Here is a 24,862-nt window from a genome sequence, read left to right as displayed (position 1 = left end):
TGTGTTGGTTAGATCAACAACAATGCTTCAACTTAACTGTGGAATAAGTGTTAAACAATTAAGCCGTGTGTAAAAACAATGATAGTGTCTGCTCCATATGTACCTTTCTATTCTTCAAGAACTGTGAACTTTGTGGTTAGGTTTTTACTGCTCGTAGATGTTCAATAGTAAACTAGTGTAGCAGTATATGGACGTTTGCCTGCAAACTATTAATGAGGCTGAAACTTCCTGGCAGATTAAAACTGTGTGCCCGACCGAGACTCGAACTCGGGACCTTGCCTTTCGCGGGCAAGTGCTCTACCAACTGAGCTACCGAAGCACGACTCACGCCCGGTACCCACAGCTTTACTTCTGCCAGTACCTCGTCTCCTACCTTCCAAACTTTACAGAAGCTCTCCTGCGAACCATGCAGAACTAGCACTCCTGAAAGAAAGTTCGAGTCTCGGTCGGGCACACAGTTTTAATCTGCCAGGAAGTTTCATATCAGCGCACACTCCGCTGCAGAGTGAAAATCTCATTCTATTAATGAGGCTTATCGAAAGTTAAACAATAGTGCACTGGCCAAATAACTGTTTGTTATTGAGGGGTTGTGTACGGTGAAATTAAAGGACTGTGAAACGAAACTGTGCACTTGTCGGCTACATTATTTACTGTAGTCAGTGTCGGAATCCTCAACCCATTTTTCAGGTGGTCAAGCAGTGCAGTACGTCGACACTGAGGACAACAAATGAAGGAAATAAAGCAGGCAGAACTGCTACATCCCCAACAGTCAGTCTGTTGTCCTCACCCTGTCCAGTAAATCTCCCCTGACCTGGGGTTCTGAGTGACTTTTCTGAACTGTACCCCTTTTCCTTTTGAACTGTACCCCTTTTCCTAAACCTCTCCAGTCTCCAGTCCTTTTCCTTCAGCCCTCGTCGTTCCGCTTCAATATTTCTGCCGGAAGGAGGAGCCACTGTCTCTGAAAACTTGGAAAAGTTAAACCTTTCTGTGTGCCCGTTCTCTTGCTGCCGCTTGGTGGTAGACTTTCTTTATCTATCCAGTTACATTATATTGTCAATAATTAATTATTTTCATTGATTAATGCTTTCATGACTATCACTTATTGGTTCATTTAAGAATTTTACCATTGTTTAGGTGACATTCAAAATACTTTTGAAATCCACCCCACTTAGCATTGTACAGTTTTTGGTCCAGTAATTCTAGAGATAGTTTTTGCTGTTTTTTTTTCCTCATACCAATATTTCTCTTTAACTTGCCTCTCAGTCTTCTCAATTCTGGAATTCCTGCCCTTAAGGACTCCCCATTCTCCAACTTCGGCCCTCAGATTCTCTGTTACAAATTTGATTTTCTTTTTATCATTATACATTGTTGGAAAAGCATCTTATAATATTATTTTCTTTTTATCATTATACATTGTTGGAAAAGCATCTTATAATATTCATAAAAAGACTGTAGGATATATTTCCTCTTCAGGCTTCAAACATAGAAACTTACTAGATAGCCGACTTTCATTTTCTAGACTATATTCCTCCCACCACTCAGTTGCATTTCCTACCATTCCCAATACTTCCTTCTAATTCTCCCTTGTTTTCAGATTCCTCTCATTTCTCTCTCAAATCAGTTTTGTGGGTTCTACAATCACTATCTCCATTGTCTTTACTAGCAGTCCTTTTAGTACTTATAATATGGTTGTGATTAACCTTTCAGCACATTTAATATGGGTGTGGTTAGCAATCTCTGCCATCCACCTAATAATTTCCTGTAACCTACTGTAAGTATGTTCTATTCTGTGTACAAAATCTACTGGTAGTGACTGTCCATAGTCTGATTTTGTTGGATTCTTTCTTTCTAATTCAGTAATCAAATGACTGTCACAGTTCACCTGCTTCTTTAAAGTCTCAAATTTCTATTTGTTTTCCTTAACTGAGTTGCTATGTTGAAAAAACCCTCTTCCCGTAATTTTCTTTGGGCATTCACATCACTTGATGCTTCCTGCACATTTGCCATGTCTTCAGTTTGGAGTACTCTTAAATATTGTTAAACTCACCTTTCAAACACGTTATTTTTAACCAATTCTTCTCCTAACAAAGCTTTAAATTGTTTAATTGATCATTAATTAATTAATGTGATTTTAACAGTGTGTTTTCTGCTATAGACTGCAAAATAATCTTCCAGTTGTTTTTAAAGTTTTGTCACACTGTCATTTAATTCAGCAAATCTGTCTGTATGGTTTTGGTTAAAAGTTTCTCTAATTTTTTTAGTTTGACTATTTAGTTCTTCATTTAAATTGTCCATTCTAAGATTAAACACTTTATTTTGATTTGATATTAGCAGGTGTAATACTTCGTTGAAATTTCTTTTAGTTTCCTATCAGGTTTTTCATCAAATTCATTACTGGCTTTATTTAATCTTACTTTAGTGGTCAAACTTTTTAGCAAAGGAATATCTTGATATTCTTTCAATAATAGTTTCACAGACACACTCACCAGTAGTTCCATCTCATGTTGTTTACCCTTACAATCACCTTGTGTGTGCTGGTCATCGGTGTCAGTGACTGATCTGCTTGTGTAGCAGTGATGTTGGTTGTATAAACTTGCTACTGCAATTGAAAAACAGTGTTCACTCTAGCGAAACCAATCTTAGCTTCGTCATTGTTTGCATCCATAGTGAGAAGATCCGGCTACTGTAGTATCTGCACCAGTGCCAGTTGGGATAGGCATGGATTTCTTGATCTTGAAACTTCTAACAAAATAATGTGGGAGTGGATCAGAGATTTTTCTCAGCACCTGCTATGATTACAGTCTTCTCCAAATTACGTTGGATCATAGTGTTGTTCTTATGGCTATTATGAGATGGAGGATGTTATTAGTGAAACATTACTTTTCTTGATTTCTTGTTTCTTCTACATCAACTTCCTTTCCCTTTTACTCTTCTGTTCGGTGACCAAATGTAATAGAATGTTTCTTCCTCTTGGACTAATTCTCGTGAGTAGATTCAATCGGTTTTGAGATAATTTGTAATTGAGTATATAATTTTAACATCAGTTTTGATCTATTTTTATCGCTAATATGTGAAGAACAGTCTTCTTTCCATATATTAACATAAGTATTTTTTGTACAAGTTACAGATAGCTCTGTGGAGATAACTTAACTTTTTCCAACACTTTACAAGAGAACCAAGAACTATTAACAGATTTTTAATGTTAACAGGGAAACTATATATCTCAGGCATCATAGAGTTGGTCCTGTCTGTCTCTTTAGCCTGCACATATATATATATATATATATAAAACAAAGATGAGGTGACTTACCGAACAAAAGCACTGGCAGGTCGATAGACACACAAACATACACACAAAATTCAAGCTTTCGCAACAAACTGTTGCCTCATCAGGAAAGAGGGAAGGAGAGGGGAAGACGAAAGGAAGTGGGTTTTAAGGGAGAGGGTGAGGAGTCATTCCAATCCCGGGAGCGGAAAGACTTACCTTAGGGGGAAAAAAGGACAGGTATACACTCGCACACACGCACATATCCATCCACACATACAACAGTTTGTTGCGAAAGCTTGAATTTTGTGTGTATGTTTGTGTTTGTTTGTGTGTCTATCGACCTGCCAGCGCTTTTGTTCGGTAAGTCACCTCATCTTTGTTTTTATATATAATTTTTCCCACGTGGAATGTTTCCTTCCATTATATATACACACACACTGAAGAGCCAAAGAAACTGGTGCACCTGCCCAATATCGTGTAAGGCCCCCGTGATCATGTAGAAGGGCTGTAACAGGACATGGTATGGACTTGACTAATGCCTGAAGTAGTGCTGGAGGGAACTGACACCATGAATTTTGCAGGGCTGTCCATAAATCCGTAAGAGCACGAGGGGGTGGAGGTCTCTTCTGAACAGCACATTGCAAGGCATCCCAGATTCACTCAATTATATTAATGTCTGGGAAGTTTGGTGGTCATCGGAAGTGTTTAAGCTCAGAAAAGTGTTCCTGGAGCCACTCTGTAGCAATTCTGGAAGTGTGGGGTGTTGCATTGTCTTGCTGGAATTGCCCATGTCCGTTGGAATGCACAATGGGCATGAAAGTGATCAGACAAGATGCTTATGTATGTGTCACCTGTCAATCGTATGTAGACGTACCAGGAGTCCCATATCACTCCCAACTGCACATGCCTTACCTCATTACAGAGCCTCCACCAGGTTGAACAGTCCCCTTCTGACATTCAGGATCCATGGATTCATGAGGTTGTCTCCATACCCGTACACATCCGTCCGCTCAATACAATTTGAGACAAGACTCATCCGATCAGGCAACATGTTTCCAGTCATCAACAGTTCAATGTCGGTGTTGACAAGCCCAGGCGAGGCTTAAAGCTTTGTGTTGTGCAGTCATCAAGGTTACACAAGTGGGCCTTGGACTCTGAAAGCCCATATTGATGATGTTTCGTTGAATGGTTCGCATGCTGACACTTGTTGATAGCCCAGCATTGAAATCTGCAGCAATTTGTGGAAGGGTTGCACTTCTATCACATTGAACGATTCTCTTCATTCGTCATCGGTCCCATTCTTACAGGACCTTTTTCCAGCTGCAGCGATGTTGAAGATTTTATGTTTTACTGGATTCCTGATATTCATGGTACACTCATAAAATGGTCATATGGGAAAATCACCACTTCATCACTACCTCGGAGATGCTGTGTCTCATCGCTCGTGGGCTGACTATAACACCACATTCAAACTCACATAAATCTTGATAACCCGCCATTGTAGCAGCAGTTACTGATCTAACAACTGTGCCAGTCACTTGTTGTCTTATATAGGTGTTGCTGACCACAGTGCCATATTCTGCCTGCTTACACATCTCTGTATTTGAATACACACGCCTATATCAGTTTCTTTGGCGGTTCAGCAAAAAGAAGTTGAAATGTTTCGTAGGCTTGTGCAGTTGATATCACAGCCTTTTACAAGGGCCTGAAAACTGTTGCTGCAGACAGCCAGAAAGTGACAGAGAACATACTGTGAAGTCTTCATTCCCACTGCTCCACTTCACAGCTCACCTAAACTGAAATAAAATGTTCTAACTCTCTAAGAATAATGAAAGTGATTCAGGAACCAGGATGACAAATAAAAGTCTGTCATTTAATGAAATTTATGATCAGTGTTCACATACACAAGAATTTGATTTGTCAAATTATCAATGTTTTCTATCATACCCAGCACTCGTAGTTCAGAGATGAATGCTGCTCTTTGTTCCCATTTACAAAAACTTTAATTATTTGCCTTAAAAGTGGAGGACAATCTTGGACATCTGCCACACAGTTTTTTGTAATATAGTGGGTGACATGTGAAACAGAACAGGGTGAATAAAACACTGGCTTTGCACAAAAATTCATAATCCAAGCTGGATTGGATTGGACTGGACTGGACTGGACTGGATTGGACTGTATGTGCCATGGATCCTCAACTGAGAAACCTAGCGCAGCTGGTCACAGCACTGTGGTTGGCATGGTTTCACGTCCAACCTCACTGACTCTCTCTCTCTCTCTCTCTCTCTCTCTCTCTCTCTCTCTCTCTCTCTCCCTCCCTCTTTTTTATTTAATGATTTCTTGAAGCCCTTCAGCTGCTATTTTCTTCATTTCCTGTACAGTTGTACAATTTCGGCCTTAGGCCATTTTCAAGATTTTTATGGATGGTTTTTTGGTAACAGATTATGTCATATAAGTTTTTGCTCCTATGACATCATTTTATGCTTATAAATTAGTTTGAGGTGTTCACATTATTTTAGGAGCATGTTGAAAATTATAGAATCACTGAGTCTGTTCTAGCACATCTCGCACCAATGCATGCTGCAAAAAATGCGGCATTCAGGCTTTTAACAGGTGATTACATTAATGTGGTTGGATAGTGCAGAAAGAACAAAAAAACTTCAGGAAGTGTACAAACTCACATGGCCTTACTACAATAAAAGAAACTCACAAAGACAGGCCAGACTCGGGCGCTACAATACAGTAATGCTACAGGAAGCATAACCACAGTAGAAGCATCAGTTATCACAGAAACAAAGGAAATCTAGCATAAAATCCTCAGAAATTTTTAGAGCCATAAACACAGACGTTATGTGGCTGAAGAGACTAACCAGATAATTGTACAAATACACAGACAGACTCAGAGATGATCAGAAAATATTGATTTACATTCTGTGGACACATACATAGAATAAACAACAGATGACTCACAAAGAAGTTTTCATGTATTAAACAGCACAATCAAAAAAAGCCAGTTCGCTTCAAGAAATAGAAGACTGAAAATAAGCAGGAATCTGTAGGGAAATGATAAATGATAGAGAGAAATTCAGAAACAAAATTGTGAACAAGAAATTTCAACTAAAAGAAAGAAGAAAACGGGAGAAAATATGGACAGAACACACTGAATGAATGAACATTGAAGTTCAGAAAATGAACATTAAAGTTCAAAAACTGTATTACTGGCAGAAATGCTTAACAATAATAAATGACAGTATATTAGAGGCACACATTACCAAAGTTTGCATGAGTGGTAGGAATACAAATGTAAACACGAACAATTTTGTAACCTTACAAATTAAGAGTACAACCCACCTTTACCCTTTAAATTATTTATATTCCACCAAGGACTTGACTATCATATTTAAGTTTATAAATTAATATAGATGAGTTTGATGCAAATTTTCACCCAGTTCATGGATTTTATGAATACTCTCACAAACACCCAGTGACCTTATCTGAATGGCATGAAGTGGAAGTATAGACTTAAATAACTTTCTTTTTAATAGACATGGCATCTTTAAAATTAGGAACCATTCTGTAATTTTCTCCTAATTCCAAACTTCAGACAACATTGTTGTTCACAAGAAATTCTGCTTCTTCTGGTTTTGTTGAAGTTTACTGCAAAATTAAAAACATTTTCAGAATTTAAAATGTTATCTTTATTGTGTTGCAGCACATTTGAGCTAAAAACACGCCAGTTGCCTTTTAAAATTCTTCTTCGATTTCTTCTACATGGTGCGGCACTTAAATCTGGACAAATTTCAGTTTGAATTTCCTGTCATATCATAGTTCCACCAAAGGTTGCAATTGGCGTTCTTGAAATCCATAGGCATCTAGTAAACAGTCAGAGCGTCAAAATGACTGAGATGTTATGGACAAGTGCGGAGTACAACCAAAGAGCGGCGATTATCAAAAGACTTTGGACTGAGCATTTGTGCAATGAAATCGTTAGATTCTTTGGGTACCTGAGATCTACTGGGGAAGGTTCAGATAATCTAGCGAGGAAACCTCATTTGAGGAAATGCATGTCGCGAACTGTGGCAGTTGTTGGAAAGTCTCAGGTGCTGATTTTGGAGGGCCTGTGGTAATTGCTGAGGAAATTGGCATCATTATTGAATGTCAGTGAGCAAACAATGCATCAGATGGCAGAGGAGGACCTCACACGAGCTGTTTAGTCGAAAACTGGCTCTCGGATAATATTGAAATGTTCTAGTCAAAGGAATTCTTGCCCCGAATATCCTGTACTTCAACCCCCTCGACTACCATGTTTGGGGCCTACTCGAAAGAGTTAACAATAAAACGAGGCTCCACACACCACTATCAAAGCGACATTTGTGAATATGGACAGTGCTGTTTTAAAGAGTGTGTGCGATCGCTTCATGAAAAGATTGGAGCCAGTCATTGCAGCAGAAGGGGGTTACATCGATTAATGTTAATCTCGAAAGATACCGCCACTTATATATAAAAGAATTTTCATTTTCATTTATATTTTGTTTTAATAAATTTGCTTTTTTAAAAAAAAGAGTTTCATTTGTATGTATTTATGCACCGACCTTGTAGAGTATCATCGCCTTCCAATGAGTGACAGCTGCTGATACACATGCAGTGTTTGGAACCCCACAACAAATGATACAAAATGAAGTAGTTAAGGCCCTGGACTTAAATTCGAGGAGGGGGTTTCAAATTCTTGTTTACCATACAGATTTAGCTTTCGTTGTTTCTGTAAATTGCTGAGGGTGAATACTTGGGGTTTGGGGTGGGAGTCTTTGAAAAAGACACGGGGTTTGGGGTGGGAGTCTTTGAAAAAAACACAGCTAATTTCCTTTGATTTTCCCAACCTCTTTGTAATGATCTCATTGTCAGTGGGATCTTAAAGATTCCTTATTTTTGTTATTACGGTTCTGTGCCTCAATTAGTGAAACAGATCTATTGATCTGAGGGAATTAAAATTTCCTTGAGACAAAAAAGCCTCAACTTCACCTTATAGGATCGCTTTGTTGTCTGTCTGTCCAACTGTTAAAAATCCTTTTCCTTAGCAGTGGGTAGTTATGTCAAGTTGAAATTTGTGTCCCATACTGAGGTCTGTGGTTCTTTGGTGGTTTAACAAATTGAAGCTTGTTAAGTCATGATCGCCATTTGTCGTATGTTTTGATATTTTCAAACTCGCTCATCAAAACCTATAGGGCACTTCCATTGAACTAAAATCATGAAATTTGGCAAGAAGCAAGGTTTCATGGTACAAGCAAAGGAAAAAATCCGAAAGGAGTTAATATGTAATTACATCACATGAAAAAAAAATTCCTTTGTCATTTGTTGTCAGATGTCAAACTTGAAATCCAAACAATCAGTAGTTCTGCATTTAAGTTGACTAGGTTGCAGTGGTGAAAGTCAAACATCAGGCAAGGAATGTCTTTATTGCTCATATGACACGTTTCAGAATTTATCTGTCATGGATATCTAGGAGCAATTACTGCACCTACATATGATGTTTAAAGTTGTATGTGAAATGCCATATCTATATGCAGTAATCACTCCTGGAAAACTGAAGTTGTATAAATTCAGAAACATGTCAAATGAGCAATAAATTTGTTCATTGCTTGATGTTTGACTTCTAGCACTGAGACCCAGTCAGCCTGACTGAAGAAATAGTGATTGTAATAATAATAATAATAATAATAATAATAATAATAATAATAGTTGCCTGCCTCCTGCATGAATTTCTCAAAAAATTGGCCAGGTGCGAGTAGCACTCATGCCCTTAGGGTTCTTAGCAAACGTAATTATGTACATAGACAGATGATCATCCACTCTGGGAATCGAGAATCTTAACCACTTTTGTCTGCTATCAACATTGGTAGTGACGAGATCCCGGTCCCAGGGATCCAAAGATTTTTGGGAGTCCTACTTGCACCTGGCAAATTCTTTTGTTCAACAAATGGCTCTTTGGTTTTTATATGAACTTCAATGTGATGCATTGAAATCAGCATATGGAGCTCTATCAGAAAATTAAATACCTTACCACCCTCTTGACTCAGCTTCACTGAGGTTTCTTGAAAATGAGTACCAGTCATAAAATGACTGGTGTCTTCGAGTGTCTGATGACAAGTCAATGTAGACAGTTCTTGACAGCCTTGTACTGACGACCTAGTTTCTGTCCAATATTTGGTCTTCAGATATGTGTGTGTTTATGGCAATGTCTTAACTACATGTCTCGTTAAAGTACTTTCCCTATCGGCCATAGCGGTATGCTCTCGCCACATAGGTTACTTCTCTGAGAGTTAATGAAGGACTGTTGCTTTGATCGAGTAGCTTCTGATGGAGAATGGCATGTGCCAGGGACTAAAAGTGTATTATTTTGTATTAACAGTTTGGCCGAAGCACAAACAGGTATTTCAACTTGCCTTGCTGTGTATTAAGTTATGTTTGATAATAACAGGGCTGATGTTGAAAGCTTTTGTGGTGAGAAGAGACCATAATTTAAAGATTAAAAAACAATTTTTGCACATGTGTGTTTTCTGGAACAATGAGCTAGTGTATATTAAACAATGGAAAATGCAGGATGGAATGTAGAAATATTATGAAAAGGATAATTGCTGCTCACCATATAGCAGAGATGCTGAATCACAGTCTTTTTGTTGTGCCTATCTGCGACTCAGCATCTAGACTATATGGTGAATAGCAGCTATCCTTTTCATAACTAGTTCATGTTGATAGAGATTTTGGCTGTGCAGATAATTTCCTCATTTTTTTTTTAAATTTCAGGTAAAAACTACATCACCTGAAAAATTCAGAGTACGACCAAGTACTGGTACTTTGATGCCTTCTGCTTCTGTGTCCATCAGTATCACATTACAGCCTGGTTACCAAGCACAAGGATTGTCAAGAGAGAAATTTCTTATTATGAGTCTGCCGGTTGAGTCTGGTAACATGAGTCCAACAGAATTGGCTGATCTGTGGAGGGTATGTTTTGCTATGTAGAAGCAATGGAGCAATCCAGTTATTTTATAAAAAGTTGCGAAAAAGTTACATTTAAGTTATCCACATGAAATTTTGTACATTACATTAAATAAACATGCATGTAAATATTAATATAGCAATGATAGTGTTCTTCAGGTCTGAGTTTCTCCCAGTCCATACGTTCTCGTATAACTTACAGGAATGCAGCCAGGTGGCATTGTCATCAAATGCTAATATTTTGACAGGGGAACACCCTGTCATTTCCAAGGCAAAACTACAGCAAGTAACTGCTGTGCAAGGGAATTTCAAACCTCCGTTTGTAGAGCAATTTCGGTAGGATCACTCACTCACTTGTGCTATCGCACGCACACACACGCTCTCTCTCTCTCTCTCTTTCTCTCTCTTTCTTTCTTTCTTTCTTTCTTTCTTTCTTTCCTTTTGTAAACACTAGTGTCACCACCAGCCAAAGATGACCAGTGTCCAAAGTTAACATTATTAGCCAGAATCTTTAACAATATGAATTAGCTCGTTGTTCCAGAAAACACACATGTGCAGAAAGTAGTTTTTAATCTTTAAATTATGTTCTCTTCTCACTACAACAGCTTTCAATATCAACCTGGTCATTATCAAATGCTACTAAATATATAGGAAGACAAATCAGAGTTCCTGTTTGTGCTTTTAGTGTACAATGGGTGAGGTAGCTACCTTGCTCATTTTTTAGTAATTTTCACTGTTGATAACTTCTGCACTTGCACAGCATTTACTTGGTGCAGTTTTGCCTTGAAAGTGACAGAGTGTGCACCTGTAAAAATACTGGCAGTTGCCCATGATGCCAATCAGGTGCATTCCAGTAAGTTACTTGAAGAAAGTGTTTTTGCTCACATCATACTGAACTGAAAGACATTTGAATGTGCATTAAACATGTGTACTTGCGAGGTGCAGATGGTCTGGAATTAGAAGCTAACACACAGATTACTGTAGCAATGCAATTCTCTAGACTTTCCAGCCATGTCAACTGGTTTAAAATTTGTGAGCTTTCAGCTGACTACTCCCCTGCCATTGTCTTCCGGTTGCTGCTACCGTCCTTCTATAGCTGCTCAGCCTCCTATGAAGTCTGTGGTACTTGCTCCTGCACTATATAAGGTAATTTTTTTGTTGAGCGCCTACTTCGACCTTCCAGTAGCCGGATCCCAAACTGTGCTTAACTGGAGACCACTGTCTTTATTGAGGGTGTTATCACAAATTTTTATCTCGGTCACTTCTTCTATTACGCTACCCCAGAAACTATCAGTCCATGTAATAACAGATCTCTCTTCAAATGCAATACGATGTCCGTTTCGTAGAGCATGCTCTACTACTGCAGAGTTCTCAGGGTACCGAAGATGAAAGCATCTCTCGTGTTCTACACTATGCTGTTCAATAATGCGCATAGTCTGTTCATAACTGTCCGTACCCAGGTGGTATTTTATATACACCTGGCATCTGGAGGTCTACATAGTCTTGCAAGGCCCTCGTGAGCTGTAGAATTTTTGTTGGAGCCCTGAAGACGGAAGAGATTTTCTCTCTCTTTGGAAGCCGGCTAATCTTTGCTGTTACTAAGCTACAGAACGGCAAAAGTACAAGCTTCTTAGTCCTCCTCCGGGGTATTTTTGCTTTTGTGTTTTCGGAAACATGACTTGTTAAATCTGGCAGTTGTTATAGCCATTTTCCTTGTATACTTTGTGTAAATGGCTCAGTTCCTTGTGCAGGTTTTCAACATCTGAGATGGCTTCTGCTCAATGCACTAAGGTCCTCAGAACAGAACATTTCTGCAGCACATGGTGATAGCTGTTAACGTGCAGAAATCGTTTCATGAGGTGGGGTTGTAGTAAATACTGCGGCTGACATGCCCATTTGCTTTATGGTGGATGTGACCATCCAGGAACAGCACGGCACCATTTGTCTCTACCTCTACCATGAACTTCATGTTCTCGTGCGTGCTGTTGATGTGGTCCAATAATTTTCCCAGCTCTTCATGTTCAGGAGACCAGGCAATGAACATGTTGTCGACATAATGATAAAAGCAACTAGGCTTTGCAGGAGCTGTGTCCAGGGTGACATTCTCAAAGTACTCGATAAACAGGTTGGCTATAACTGGAGCTGATGGGCTCCCCATTGCGATGCTGTCCATCTGATTAAAATATTCTCCATTATACAAAAAATACGATGACTTCACACTATGCTTCAATAAATTCACAACAGTTCCCCAAATAACAGGGAGAGCAGATGTATAGAATCCTAGATGGCAACATGTGTTAATACAGACACCACATCGAAGTTGGCCATAATCTCTCATCTCTCATCCTTCAAGACTCATTCGTGTAACTCGACTGATGAAGCCCATCGTATTCTTGATGTGATGCTTACAGTAACAGACGTGTGGATAAGGATAGATGTTTTACAAGTCTGTAAGTCGGTGATCCAGTGGTGCTCATGATGGGATGTAGAAGTGTGTTCTTCTTGTGAATCTTTGGAATGCCATACAATGTAAGTGGTAAAGATGCCTGAGGGAGGAGATTTTTTAATAACTTTTTCTTCCAGTGATGGCCACTTTTGTTGGACAGACTGTGTGCACTATTGAACTGCACTGTGTAGAACAAGAGATGCTTTCACCTTCAGTACACTTGAAGCAGAGCATGCTCTAGAAAATGGACATAGTGTTGCATTCAAAGAGATGTGTTATTACGTGGACTAATAGTTTCTAGAATAGCGTAATAAAAGAAGCGATAGAGATAAAAATTTGTGCCTACACCTTCTATAAAAATGGCAGCTTGCAACTAAGCACAGCTTGGGATCTGGCAACTGGAAGGGGGGAGCAGGTGCAGTGGGCACGCAACGTAAACGTTACATTATATGGCACTGGAGCAAGCACCAGTGGTGCTACAGAAGGCAGTGTGGCTATAGTAAGGGTGGTGGCAGTAACCAAAAGACAGTCACCACTTAACAAAGGCGGAGGAGTACTGAGCCTGAGGCTTGTGGATTTTAAACCATTTGATGCAGCTGGAAGCTTGAGAGAATATTATAGTATATGTTGCCAGAAAACCGTGTATTCACAGATTAATGTAATCATTTCTGCATTTTGATGTCATTAACCCTTTCGCGCTTGTCTGGCCAGCCAACAGGGACAAAGATATTGTGCACCTGGCTAGCTAGTAGCTGACTTAGCCAATGACCGTTGCAGGCTGTATCCGCTGTAGGATCACACATTCCAGCTCACATAGAACTACTCTTCTTTAATACTCGTTTTAAAGTCAGTATCACACTGTACAGTCACAGTGGTTGTAGTTGGTGATAACCACAAAAAGAGAGCTTCAAAACTAATCAAAACTTTCTGTTTTAAGTTTATTTTGAGCTGATAAGTTATTTTAGAATAATAAGAATTTCATTTGTGAGTAGAAATTGTGTAACTAGAAATTTGCACTACCAATATATGTGCTTATAACCTACTAAAATTTCAGTAGCACCAGACAAATATGTTTAAAGGTATATGGAATTAAAGCGACTTGTTCCTAGTGAACATACCCAAAACTTGGACATCTTCTGTGTGGCAGTGTGTGTTGCTGAGAAACTGCACATACTTTGCTGCACTGTTTGCTTTTGCTACATCTAATACCTCAGTTCATTAGGATAATTCCTGCCAGATTTGTCTTTTGTCTTGGGTAGGTTAAGAAATCAAATTGCATCTAATAGGTAGACTTGAAAGCATAAAGAAACCAGGTGTGGCTAAAGCTGTACGACTTTCCCACAAGAAGAGCAGCAGGAATGTTGAAACGTGGACAACAGCGAGTTGTTGTTCCATAGTGTATGTTGACCTGCTTCCAAGCCCTGACATAAATGTATACCCTTAGTTGTCAGGTGTTTCTATCTGCTGGGCATACATGTATGCCTGCAGCTGCAAAAAGGTTAAATATGACTTGAGTTTAGATACATTAATGTAACAACAACATTGCAATGTCTAAATAAATTACTTTCCAGTTAGGTGTGCTAGGAAAATAATTAAAGGTTGCTGTTATGTGGAGTGATTGAACATTGATACCATTTACTGATATTTCTCTCTTTATTTTAAACAGCAAGCTGCAGGAAAACCAGTGTGTCAGCACAGATTAAAATGCCACATTCCATCTTCAAGCGACTCCTCTGCTCGGAATGGCTCTGCACTTACATCAAATACAATGGATATTGATCAGCAAGTAAAACAATTCTCATCAAGTGTAAGTAACTATGTCTTCAGTCATCTTTGTTTCTAGTAAATAAAATGTATGTCGTAGATTTCTTTTCACAGCTCGGAGATCTCTCTCCACAAGAGAGAGTGAAGTGTTAAGTGAAGCAATACCACTTAACAAAACTATTAATGTGGGAAAAAATTTGACTTGACAGCTCATTGGGCAAATTTCGTAAGTACAGAAGCTTGGGGTTCGACACTTGCTCAGTTAAAGGGTATTATATGTTGTTGATTAATTTTTTCACCTTTCCTTAGCATATGTGATAGATGGCTCGTTTAATGTGCGTCCAGAGTCTGTTAATATACGAATCTGCTTGTATGTGAATTGCTAAGCCAGTTTACAAGTTTGAGGAAAATGATTGTGAAACACCGTCAGTAGACACATATGTAATAAATCAGTCCAGTGCCAGGACTAACCTTTTGATTGACGACATTCTTAATTTGACAGAATTAACAATATGTTGAGATTAATTGGTTGTGAGCTGCTGCACAAATTTGTCGTTTGTATTCTGGACTCACTTCCTCCTGCCATGATACAGTATAAAGTTATGTAACCACTGAATAATACATTTGGACTGTCTGAATTCTAGGGGTCATTGTCACACTGACACTGTCTGTCCCTGTTAATAAAAAATTTTTAAAACTCACTGGTATGTATAATCAAGAAAATAAATATTTTAGATTGAGTATATAGGTAGACATATAAAAGCCACCCAACAACACAATTAGTAATTAATATTTCCACTATTTATTAATAAATTGTCAACAGTGGACTGGTGAAGACCAACCTAGTTGCTGCTATAATTTCAACCTAAGTAATTTAAAATTTAAATAAATAGTGTGTGTATCAGCTCTTAAAATTTGCTGATCCATGTATGATTTCACAGACCCTAAAGCTCAGAAAATAAAGTTTGACTCAATCCGAAATCGTTCATAGCTGATGCAGTCCGGCATTGACATGAAATGCGAAATAATTCGAAGTAAAAGATGAGCTGTACATGCATAAAAACAAAAGCCCAAACAACTGCCAGATACGCACTGTCCTGCCAGAGTTAACATTCTGATTCTCAGCATTCACAAGGAAAAAATCTAAGTTCAAGCAGGTAAACTGTTGGTAAGAGTGACACAGATCTTGACTCTTCAAATACTTTAAACACATCGTCTCCCTCCCTCCCTCCCTCCCTCCCACCCACTCATTCAGTCACTCACCTTACCTTCCCTCTGGCCCCCCTCCCCAATCTCGCCCCCCCCCCTCCCCAATCTCGCCCCCCCCCCTCCCCAATCTCGGCCCCCCCCCTCCCCAATCTCGGCCCCCCCCTCCCCAATCTCGGCCCCCCCCCTCCCCAATCTCGGCCCTCCCCCTCCCCAATCTCGGCCCCCCCCCTCCCCAATCTCGGCCCCCCCCTCCCCAATCTCGGCCCCCCCCTGTCTTTAAAACTTTGCCAATCTTGGAATTTTGCATTAGTTTAAATTTTTCACCCCCCCCCCCCCCCCCCCCCCACTTGTGCAACAGTGTTCTGGTCTATTTTGTGTACCATGGGTGATCAGTACCATTTCTTATTAATTTATTTGGCATATTTTCCTAAATTGCCATCAATGTAATTTCTTTGAATTCAAACCACATTTGGTCTATGCGTAGTCAGTTTGGAAGGAATGGAGATTGTCGCTTCGGAAGGTGTTGTGCAAATTTTTATTTATTTATTTATTTATTTTTTAGGTTTATTTGACGTTGAATTTTTTGTGGGTTGAGATGTTAGTATTCAGTCTAGCTAAAACCACCTTGTGGTCACTAATCCCTAACACTCCCTATATAGACAGGATTCGGTGTTGCAAAGAGGTCAAGTATGTTTTTGCAACCATTTACACTTCACGTGGGCTCTTGAACTAATTATTCAAAATAATTTTCTGCAAAAGCATTCAGTAATAAAATTTTAGATGACGTTTCTTGCTTACCACCGACTTTAAACATGTATTTTCACCAACTTACAGACGAATGGAAAAACTGGTAGAAACCGACATTGGGGAAGATCTGTTTGGATTCTGTAGAAATATTGGAACATGTGAGGCAATACTGACATTACGACTTATCTTAGAAAATAGATTAAGAAAAGGAAAACCTATGTTTCTAGCATTTGTAGACTTAAAGAAAGCTTTTGACGATGTTGACTGGAATACTCTTTCAAATTCTGAAGGTGGCAGGGGTAAAATACAGGGAGCGAAAGGCTGTTTACAATTTGTGCAGAAACCAGATGGCAGTTATAAGAGTTGAGGGGCATGAAAGGGAGGCAGTGGTTGGGAAGGGAGTGGACAGGGTTGTACTCTCTCCCCGATGTTATTCAATCTGTCTATAGAGCAAGCAGTAAAGGAAACGAAAGATAAATTTGGAGTAGGAATTAAAATCGATGGAGAAGAAATAAAAACTTTGAGGTTCACCGATGACATTGTAATTCTGTCACAGACAGCAAAGGACCTGAAAGAGCAGCTGAATGGAATGTACAGTGTCTTGGAAGGAGGATATAAGATGAACATCAACAAAAGCAAAACAAGGATAATGGAATGTGGTTGAATTAAGTTGGGTGATGCTGAGGGAATTAGATTAGGAAATGAGACACTTAAAGTAGTAAAGGAGTTTTGCTATTTGGGGAGCAAAATAACTGATGATGGTTGAAGTAGAGAGGATATAAAATGTAGACTGGCAATGGCAAGGAAAGTGTTTCTGAAGAAGAGAAATTTGTTAACATCAAGTATAGATTTAAGTGTCAGGAAGTCGTTTCTGAAAGTATTTGTATGGAGTGTGGCCATGTATGGAAGTGAAACATGGACGATAAATAGTTTGGACAAGAAGAGAATAGAAGCTTTCGAAATGTGGTGCTACAGAAGAATGCTGAAGATTAGATGGGGAGATCACGTAACTAATGAGGAAGTATTGAATAGAATTGGGGAGAAGAGAAATTTGTGGCACACCTTGACTAGAAGAAGGGATTGGTTGGTTGGACTTGTTCTGAGGCATCAAGGTATCACCAATTTAGTAGTGGAGGGCAGCGTAGATGGTAAAAACTGTAGAGGGAGACTAAGAGATGAATACACTAAGCAGATTCAGAAGGATGTAGGTTGTGGTAGGTACTGGGAGATGAAGAAGCTTGTACAGGATAGAGTAGTGTGGAGAGCTGCATCAAATCAGTCTCTGGACTGAAGACCACAACAACAACAACAGTGAGGGTAGATTAAAGCCACCGCAAACTATAATTGTATGAGTGGGGTACCTATTTGAAGTGAGACTAAAGCTTTCTTTAACTGTTCAGCAACTGTTTGTGGGGGTGGGGGGGGGGGGGGGGTCGTGAAAGGAACCAATTATTAATTTATTCCAGTTGTCCGATATGACTTCTACCCATACTAACTGATAGGAACTATCTACTTCAATGTCACTACAGGTTAAACTACTTGTGGCAGCAGTGAATACTCCACCACCACCACCACCATCACCTGTAATTAATCTCTCCTTTCAGAACATGATTAGATCCTTGTAAAAATTTTGGTTGAACTTATTTCTGGCTTTAGCCTATAATGATTTGAGACTCTGGTTCTTTCCCAAGACAGCTACAACACTTTAGTTGTAAAGTATTGATTATTACTCTGTCTGCCCTCTTCCTGTCTTTCTCCTGCACCATTTGAAACTGAAGCCCTTTCTGTACTTTCCTGAGACCCTCTAACCTAAAAAAAACTGTCCTTTTCCCTCCACTCAGCTTCCACTACTAGTGCAGCCACTTCCAGTGCATAGTGGACCCCTGACCTATTTCTGGGAACCCAGAAACCCACCACCCTGTGGCCCAAGTCCAGGAATCTGCAACCTACATGGCCACAGAATCACCTGAGCCTCTGATTCAGACTCTCTACTCGGCTCTGTACCAGTAGGACCACAGTTGGCTCTGTCAATGATGCTACAGGTGTTAAGCTCTGTCTTCATCTCACAAGCAAGATTGTGGCAGGCTTTCACTTCAGCTAGCCATCAAACACCAGAGAGAATCTCTTCCGATCTAAAGCAACAAATATCATTAGTACCAACATGAAGCCACCACCTGCAGTTGACTGTACCTTGTGCTCTTCAGTGGCAACTGGAAGCACCCATTCCACATCTGGAATGACTGCTCCCAGTATTCAGAGTGTGCACAGTAGGTTCCTTCCCAACCTTTGCAGCCATATCTCTAAAAGGCCCCATTATGCAGCTAATGTTAGAGCTCTTAATTGCCGGTAATCCCACCGTCTGTGAATGCCCAGGCCTTGCAGGCTGAGAGGCTTCCTCTGGAACAGGGTGAGCTGGTGCATCTGGCTTATGGACCTTGTCAGCCACAGATAGTGCCCGAAACCTGTTCATCAGGTGAACTGAGGTGGCCCTCCTGTTGACCCCGTGGAAAGTCTTTCCACATAAACATGCACAAAATAGAGGAGTTGAAGCTAAAGAGAGATGATGAAATTTAAAATAAGTCTCTTCTTATGAGTAGCTATGATGGCTCACAGTAGTCTGATGCTGCTGCTGGTATGAGAGCTGTCACACGGCTTGTTCAGGCGTGTGGGGCTCTGTACCTGCGGCTGCGGTGACATCAAAAGGACTGGAGCAGAAGCACCTGGAACCCTCTGCCTCACGTCACCTTGATGCTTCAAGGCATTATGATGTGACAGCTATATTAAGCCCACCCTGCTATCACAGTCATTCAGTGCGGATAATTTTGTTCAGTGCATGCTGCAGGCGTGTTTAGTGTTCTGACTTCAGTGTCTAGTGGACTATTTTATATGATTATATTTTATTCATTTACTTTAGTCTCTTAGTGTATTGTGAATTAAGTTTGCAATGGATATATTTGTTACCAAAAAGGTGCACTTGGAAGTTGATGATACTGCAAGTCAACCTCCAACAATTATTGTGTCCGCAATTGCTTCATCGTCTTCAGGCAAGAACCATTCACAGCCAAAACCTGGACAATCCGGCAAGGGAAGATCATTTCAGAAGTCTTGGTTGACCAAACACACATGGATAGAATATGAAGCATCTACTGAAAAGTTTTTTGCAAAACCTGCAAAGTTAGGTGCTAAAAATCTATTAAACTTTTCTCCAAAAAAGATTTATTTACCTCCATAGGGTTTTCTAACTGGAAAAAGGCTTTGGAAATATTCAATCTTCATGGAAATATGTTTATGCATAAAGAAGGTGTTCTGAAACTAAATTCTATCACTAACCGAAGTGTGGCCTCCCAATTGAATGAACAGTTAGTGATATGAAGAAAGGCCGTTTAGCTCTAGAAACAATTTTTACTACCATCCAATTTCTATGCCAACAAGGACTAGCAATTAGAGGGCACGAAGATGTAAACTCAATTTTTTTTTTCAATTGTAGGAACTCCAAAAGAAGGACATACCTTAGTCCAAATATTGGTTAGGGCGTTCGGGGTATATATTCAAAACGATATCATTGATCCACTAGGAAAGTCTGTGTTGAGAAAGGTATTAGCTTCAGTCAAGAAGAATGAACATTTTTCTATTATGGTTGACGAAACAAAAGATTCTTCGATTCACAAACAAGTGTCATTTTGTATTCGTGCTGTAGATGATTCCTTGATGATCAATGAAGACTGTATTGGCTTATACGAGACCCCCAACATTGAATCACAAATTTTGTCTAGTATTTTAAGATATTTTGCTCGTCTTTATTTGTCAATGGATAACTTAAGAGGACAGTGCTATGATGGTAAGTTCAAAGAACTAAAAAAGTTAGTTTTGGATATACAACCAGAAGTACATTATCAGGGTGTCTACGACCCGGGACAACCGGGAGATCCGGGGAAAAACCCGGGAATTTTTTCATCCGGGAGAAAACCGGGAAAAACCCAGGAATTTTTTAGAATTCCGGGAATCTATTATTGTTTTAGCTTTCAGTTAAATTTTTGTGATTTTGACTGGTAAGAATCAATACTCCAACAAAGGATATTACTGTATCCCGCTTCTGCAGAATAATACTGCAGCAACAAAACATGAACGAGAGGAAAAATGAACGAAAATAAAACTTAAGTCTCAAAGGAAATGCACCATATACAACAGCAAAACATAGTGCTCATACAAGCGTCTGCCAACAGCAAAGTGTGTCAAAAGCTTCAGGAAGACTATGCATTGCTTCCTAACAACAAATTGTCTCCGATGAGTGTGACGTCACTGCTGTTTACATTAAATTCGTTCGAGCAGTTGCGGGCAGGTTCATGTGCATGCGCAGTTGAGTCACGCATGAGTAATACCTTCTCCCGCTTCTGGCTACGGATGTGTGGCTGGGCGCCACTACCTAATATTGCCCCGGTTCGGAAATGTCGTAGATCCGGGGCTGATGCACAGAGCAGTCTGAGCTGTGGTGGGGAGGTGGGTAGTCTCCACGTGACCCGTGTTTACGTTGAGTGATTTTGCTGTTTCCTCTTCATTTATTGCTCTCACATTAAATGAAAACGATACGGATTTCTGCGGCCGGGAGCTATCAAATGAATTAAAATACGTTCACATGTTTACGGAAGGCTAAAATTTTCTCCACCTTTCTGACAGTCAAGTGTTAATCGCCTTGCAGAATAATTAAGTTATTTTTGTCGGTTTGCTAAAGAGATTTGACTTTTAGTAATCTTTAGTGATGAGGCAGTCAATTTATTTGAAATGAAGTGTTTAATTTCACACTGTTGGTTAGTTTCAACTGTTCGCTGCATTTCAAGTGCACGTTTTCCATTTTCTAGCTCGCATGGCATTATGCCATAATAAAGAACCAAACATGAGACAATACAGTAGTGGTAGTCGAGAAAATTTACATCAAGAAAATTTGCATCCGAATCTGGACATACGAATGTGCGCTTTAAGCTGAATTATGCATTTTAGTATGGTTCACGAAATTCCGATACTCTTGAAGTATCCTCTGATGTCTTGTTTCTTTTGTGACATAGCGCAAAATCTTTTAATGTTTTACACGTACGAACATACGAGCTTCCTCCGTCATCGTAGCTGCGCAAGAACTGGGGCGCCTGTTATCTGGCGCTCTCTGATAACTGCTGAAACGAATCAGTTTCTAACACATCATGGGAAAATATTGCAAATGGTGGTTTGAAAAGCATTACTTTTTGAAAGTAAATTTCCTTTTACACAAGATGAACTATGTGCGAGAATGTACGATGAATTTCTTAAATCACAGAGCGTTTGACTCTCAATTAAAAATCAACTCTTTGAGGACGACCATCTAGAAGAATTTCGAGCCCAGAAGCTCAGAAATTTACATCGTTATTAAAAATTTTACTGGCACATTTGTGTGATACAGCTCAAAGTGTAACATGTGCAAAAAAGATCAACATTATATGTGGAAGCTTAGCTTCTCTTGCAGCTTATTAATTTTAGAGACCACGATTATATATGAAAGCTTTGTTTTTCTTGTAGCAACACTATGTATATTAATTTAAACCATTAACTTTTTCCTATTTGTATTTTCGCACTACTTATGAGTGATCTTGCTATTGGCTGACTACATCATGTGTTCTATGCTGTCTTCAGCTGGCAAGATCACGTGACGTGAGCTATGACTGGCATACCAAAGCGCGTCGCAATCTCGATTTCAATGATTTGGAAAGTAACATGCGGTTTTTGGTGGAATTCGAAGTTATACCTTCATAACACGAAACTATGCAGCGTACATGTTGCTGCACATCAGAGATCTTTCCAAAACGTGTTTTTCCCCTCTTAGTTTCGTTTTCTAAAGTGCCGGGATATTCTACGTCGCCATATAAAACCATAAACATTCAAAGTACTGACAAATTTTACTGTGCCAAGGAAAAGTATACTATCACTTAACACGGGAAAAGTGTATTTTCACCCGGGAGAAAGTGTATTTTCAACCGGGAAATCCGGGAAAAATCCGGGAATTTTTTTTCCTTGTCCATGTATATACCCTGATTATGTGCACTGCACTGCTCTCAGTTTAGACTTGGCAGTTGTAGGCAATCTCTGCCATCTTACGTCTGAGGGATATTATGGCTTTAGCCAAGGACTTAATAAACACTGTAACGGAATCCAACAAAAGGATGGGACTTTCCAGAAGCATGCACTGAGAGCACCAACGACCTAGCTGGTCTATGACCCCTTTGCCTGACTCGATTGACTATGCGAGCTTCTAGTATCTTGAGAATATTGAAAAACTTTGAAGAACTAGAGTTTTTTGAAACATTTTCTGCAGAGGACAAAACAGAGGCAGGTTACAAATATGCAGGCTACCTCGAGTCAATGTTGCCTTTAAAGACTTATTTCTTTTTACATCTTGATTGCCTTGCAATCAACCCAGTAGATGATGTCAATGAAAAAATTTAATGCCCTCATCTGAGTGTTGATGATCTGGAAAAAATATATGAGGGCATGATTTGTATATCGAATGGAAGATGTGATAGTTTTGAACACTTTTGGGAATTGTGTTTAAAAGAAAAACCTTCAGAAGTTGATGATCCTTTGCTTCAGAATCAAAGTATACCAAAGAAGTATGAAAACCCCCCCTGCGGGTCCGGGGTAAGAATAGGCCCGAGGTATTCCTGCCTGTTGTAAGAGGCGACTAAAAGGAGTTTCAACCGTTTCGGCCTTCCATGTTATGGTCCCCCTTGGGGTTTGACCTCCATTTTTCAAAAGTCTACAGAAGTACGAGCCTTTTGGGGAAGGACACCTTACATGGTGTACCACTGGTCCTAAGTGCACTAAGACCTTGGCACTCAGTCTTGCACCGGCGTTGTAACCATACCCACTATTCCTCAAATTGGGCCTAAACGCCTGATGGGTTGTCCAAGTTACGCCCATAATGCATCTCCATCTGCACCAGTGATCATGATGGACTTTCCATGGCACCAGAAATCCAGCACGGTAGCCAGCCCGTTGTGGTGGGGTCGTCATGTACCCTCTAGGTTGTAGCCCCCTGACAACACAGGGATCGTACTGCTGATACCTGAGCTGCACCCTCCCCACGTCGGCCAAGGAGTAGATGCCCGTCTCCTTGGGGCATCAGGACTCCCGGCAATGGTCATCCTGCCAGGTGGCCCTTGCTGCGGCTGGGTGGCGCCCGTGGGGAGAGCCCCTGGTCGGAGTGGGTGGTATCGGGGCGGACGTTTCGCAGATGAAACGCATAAGGGTCCAAACCTCTGGCCGCTCTTCTGCGGCCGTCTCTCTGCGTGGTACTGATTCCTCAAGTGCTGCTTCTCTTGCCCCTTCGGCCTTCCCTTCCGTGGCTACCCCCTGGGAGGAGGGTCAGGCCCGTCGTCTAGGGGCAAAACCTTTCCCCCGTTATCTAGTTTGCACCAGGACTGATGGAGATACTTTCACCGGTGTCAAACCTTTATTCTTTGTGGAACACATTGAAGACAAGTTCGGCGAAGTGGACTCCCTGAGCAAGATGCGGTCGGGTTCATTACTGATAAAAACTGCTTCGGCTGCCCAATCTGCGGCCCTTCGTGCCTGTACCCATCTTGGCACAATTCCCGTGTCCATTACCCCTCACCAGTCTCTAAATATGGTACAAGGTGTAATTTTTCACAGAGACCTCATCCTTCAAACTGATGAGGAACTTCGGGACAATCTCGGACGGCGGGGTGTTCACTTTGTTCGGCGTGTTCAGAAGGGTCCTAAAGATAATCGTATTGATACTGGTGCCTTTATCCTGGCCTTTGAAGGGGATACCCTTCCTGAGAAAGTTAAGATTATGGTCTATCGCTGTGATGTGAAGCCGTACATCCCACCTCCTATGCGGTGTTTTAAGTGCTTGCGTTTTGGCCACATGTCTTCTCGCTGTACCCAGGACCCTCTCTGTGGTGACTGTGGACGTCCACTCCATGAGGGGAGTCCCTGTGTTCCCCCTCCTGTATGTGTAAATTGTCATGGTAGTCATTCTCCACGTTCAGCAGATTGCCCAGTCTATAAGAAAGAAAAAAAGATACAGGAGTATAAGTCTCTTGATCGTTTAAGCTACACAGAGGCCCGTAAGAAATATGCACGATTGCACCCTGTGTCCATGACATCTAGTTACGCCTTGGTTACATCTTCATCCCTTCCTCCCCCTTCCTTACCCCCGTCCCGGACCTCTCTCCTTCCCCCCTCCCCTGCGGCTCCCACACCTTCTCCTCTGGGCGCCGCTCCCCCTCCCCAGCCGGAGAAGTGTCCCACTCCTTCGGCGTCTGCCGGTCAAGGGCGCCTCTCCCGGGATGCCCCTTCCCGGCACCTTCCAGGTCAAAGGTCTGCTGCAGCGCGGCGACCGCGAGAGCCGCGGTCTATCGGCCCCCAGGTCGCCCGGTCTCTTTCTG

At 40.6% G+C, this 24,862-nt stretch overlaps 1 protein-coding gene across 1 annotated transcript in view; it reads left to right on the top strand.

The window, feature by feature from the left end:
• The window catches only part of LOC126481568 (motile sperm domain-containing protein 2-like), a 113,418-nt gene that overhangs the window by 71,430 nt on the left and 17,126 nt on the right, over positions 1-24,862 (top strand). Inside the window, exons 8-9 of the mRNA XM_050105421.1 lie at positions 10,070-10,267; positions 14,374-14,514. Of these exons, the coding sequence (XP_049961378.1) occupies positions 10,070-10,267; positions 14,374-14,514 (339 nt within the window). The remainder of the gene's footprint in view (positions 1-10,069; positions 10,268-14,373; positions 14,515-24,862) is intronic.

This window comes from Schistocerca serialis, chromosome 5 (genome assembly GCF_023864345.2).
Source record: "Schistocerca serialis cubense isolate TAMUIC-IGC-003099 chromosome 5, iqSchSeri2.2, whole genome shotgun sequence".
NCBI classification, from domain to species: Eukaryota; Metazoa; Arthropoda; class Insecta; order Orthoptera; family Acrididae; genus Schistocerca; species Schistocerca serialis.
Note: the sequence above shows the minus strand (reverse complement) of the source record. Positions and strands in the feature narration are given on the sequence as shown.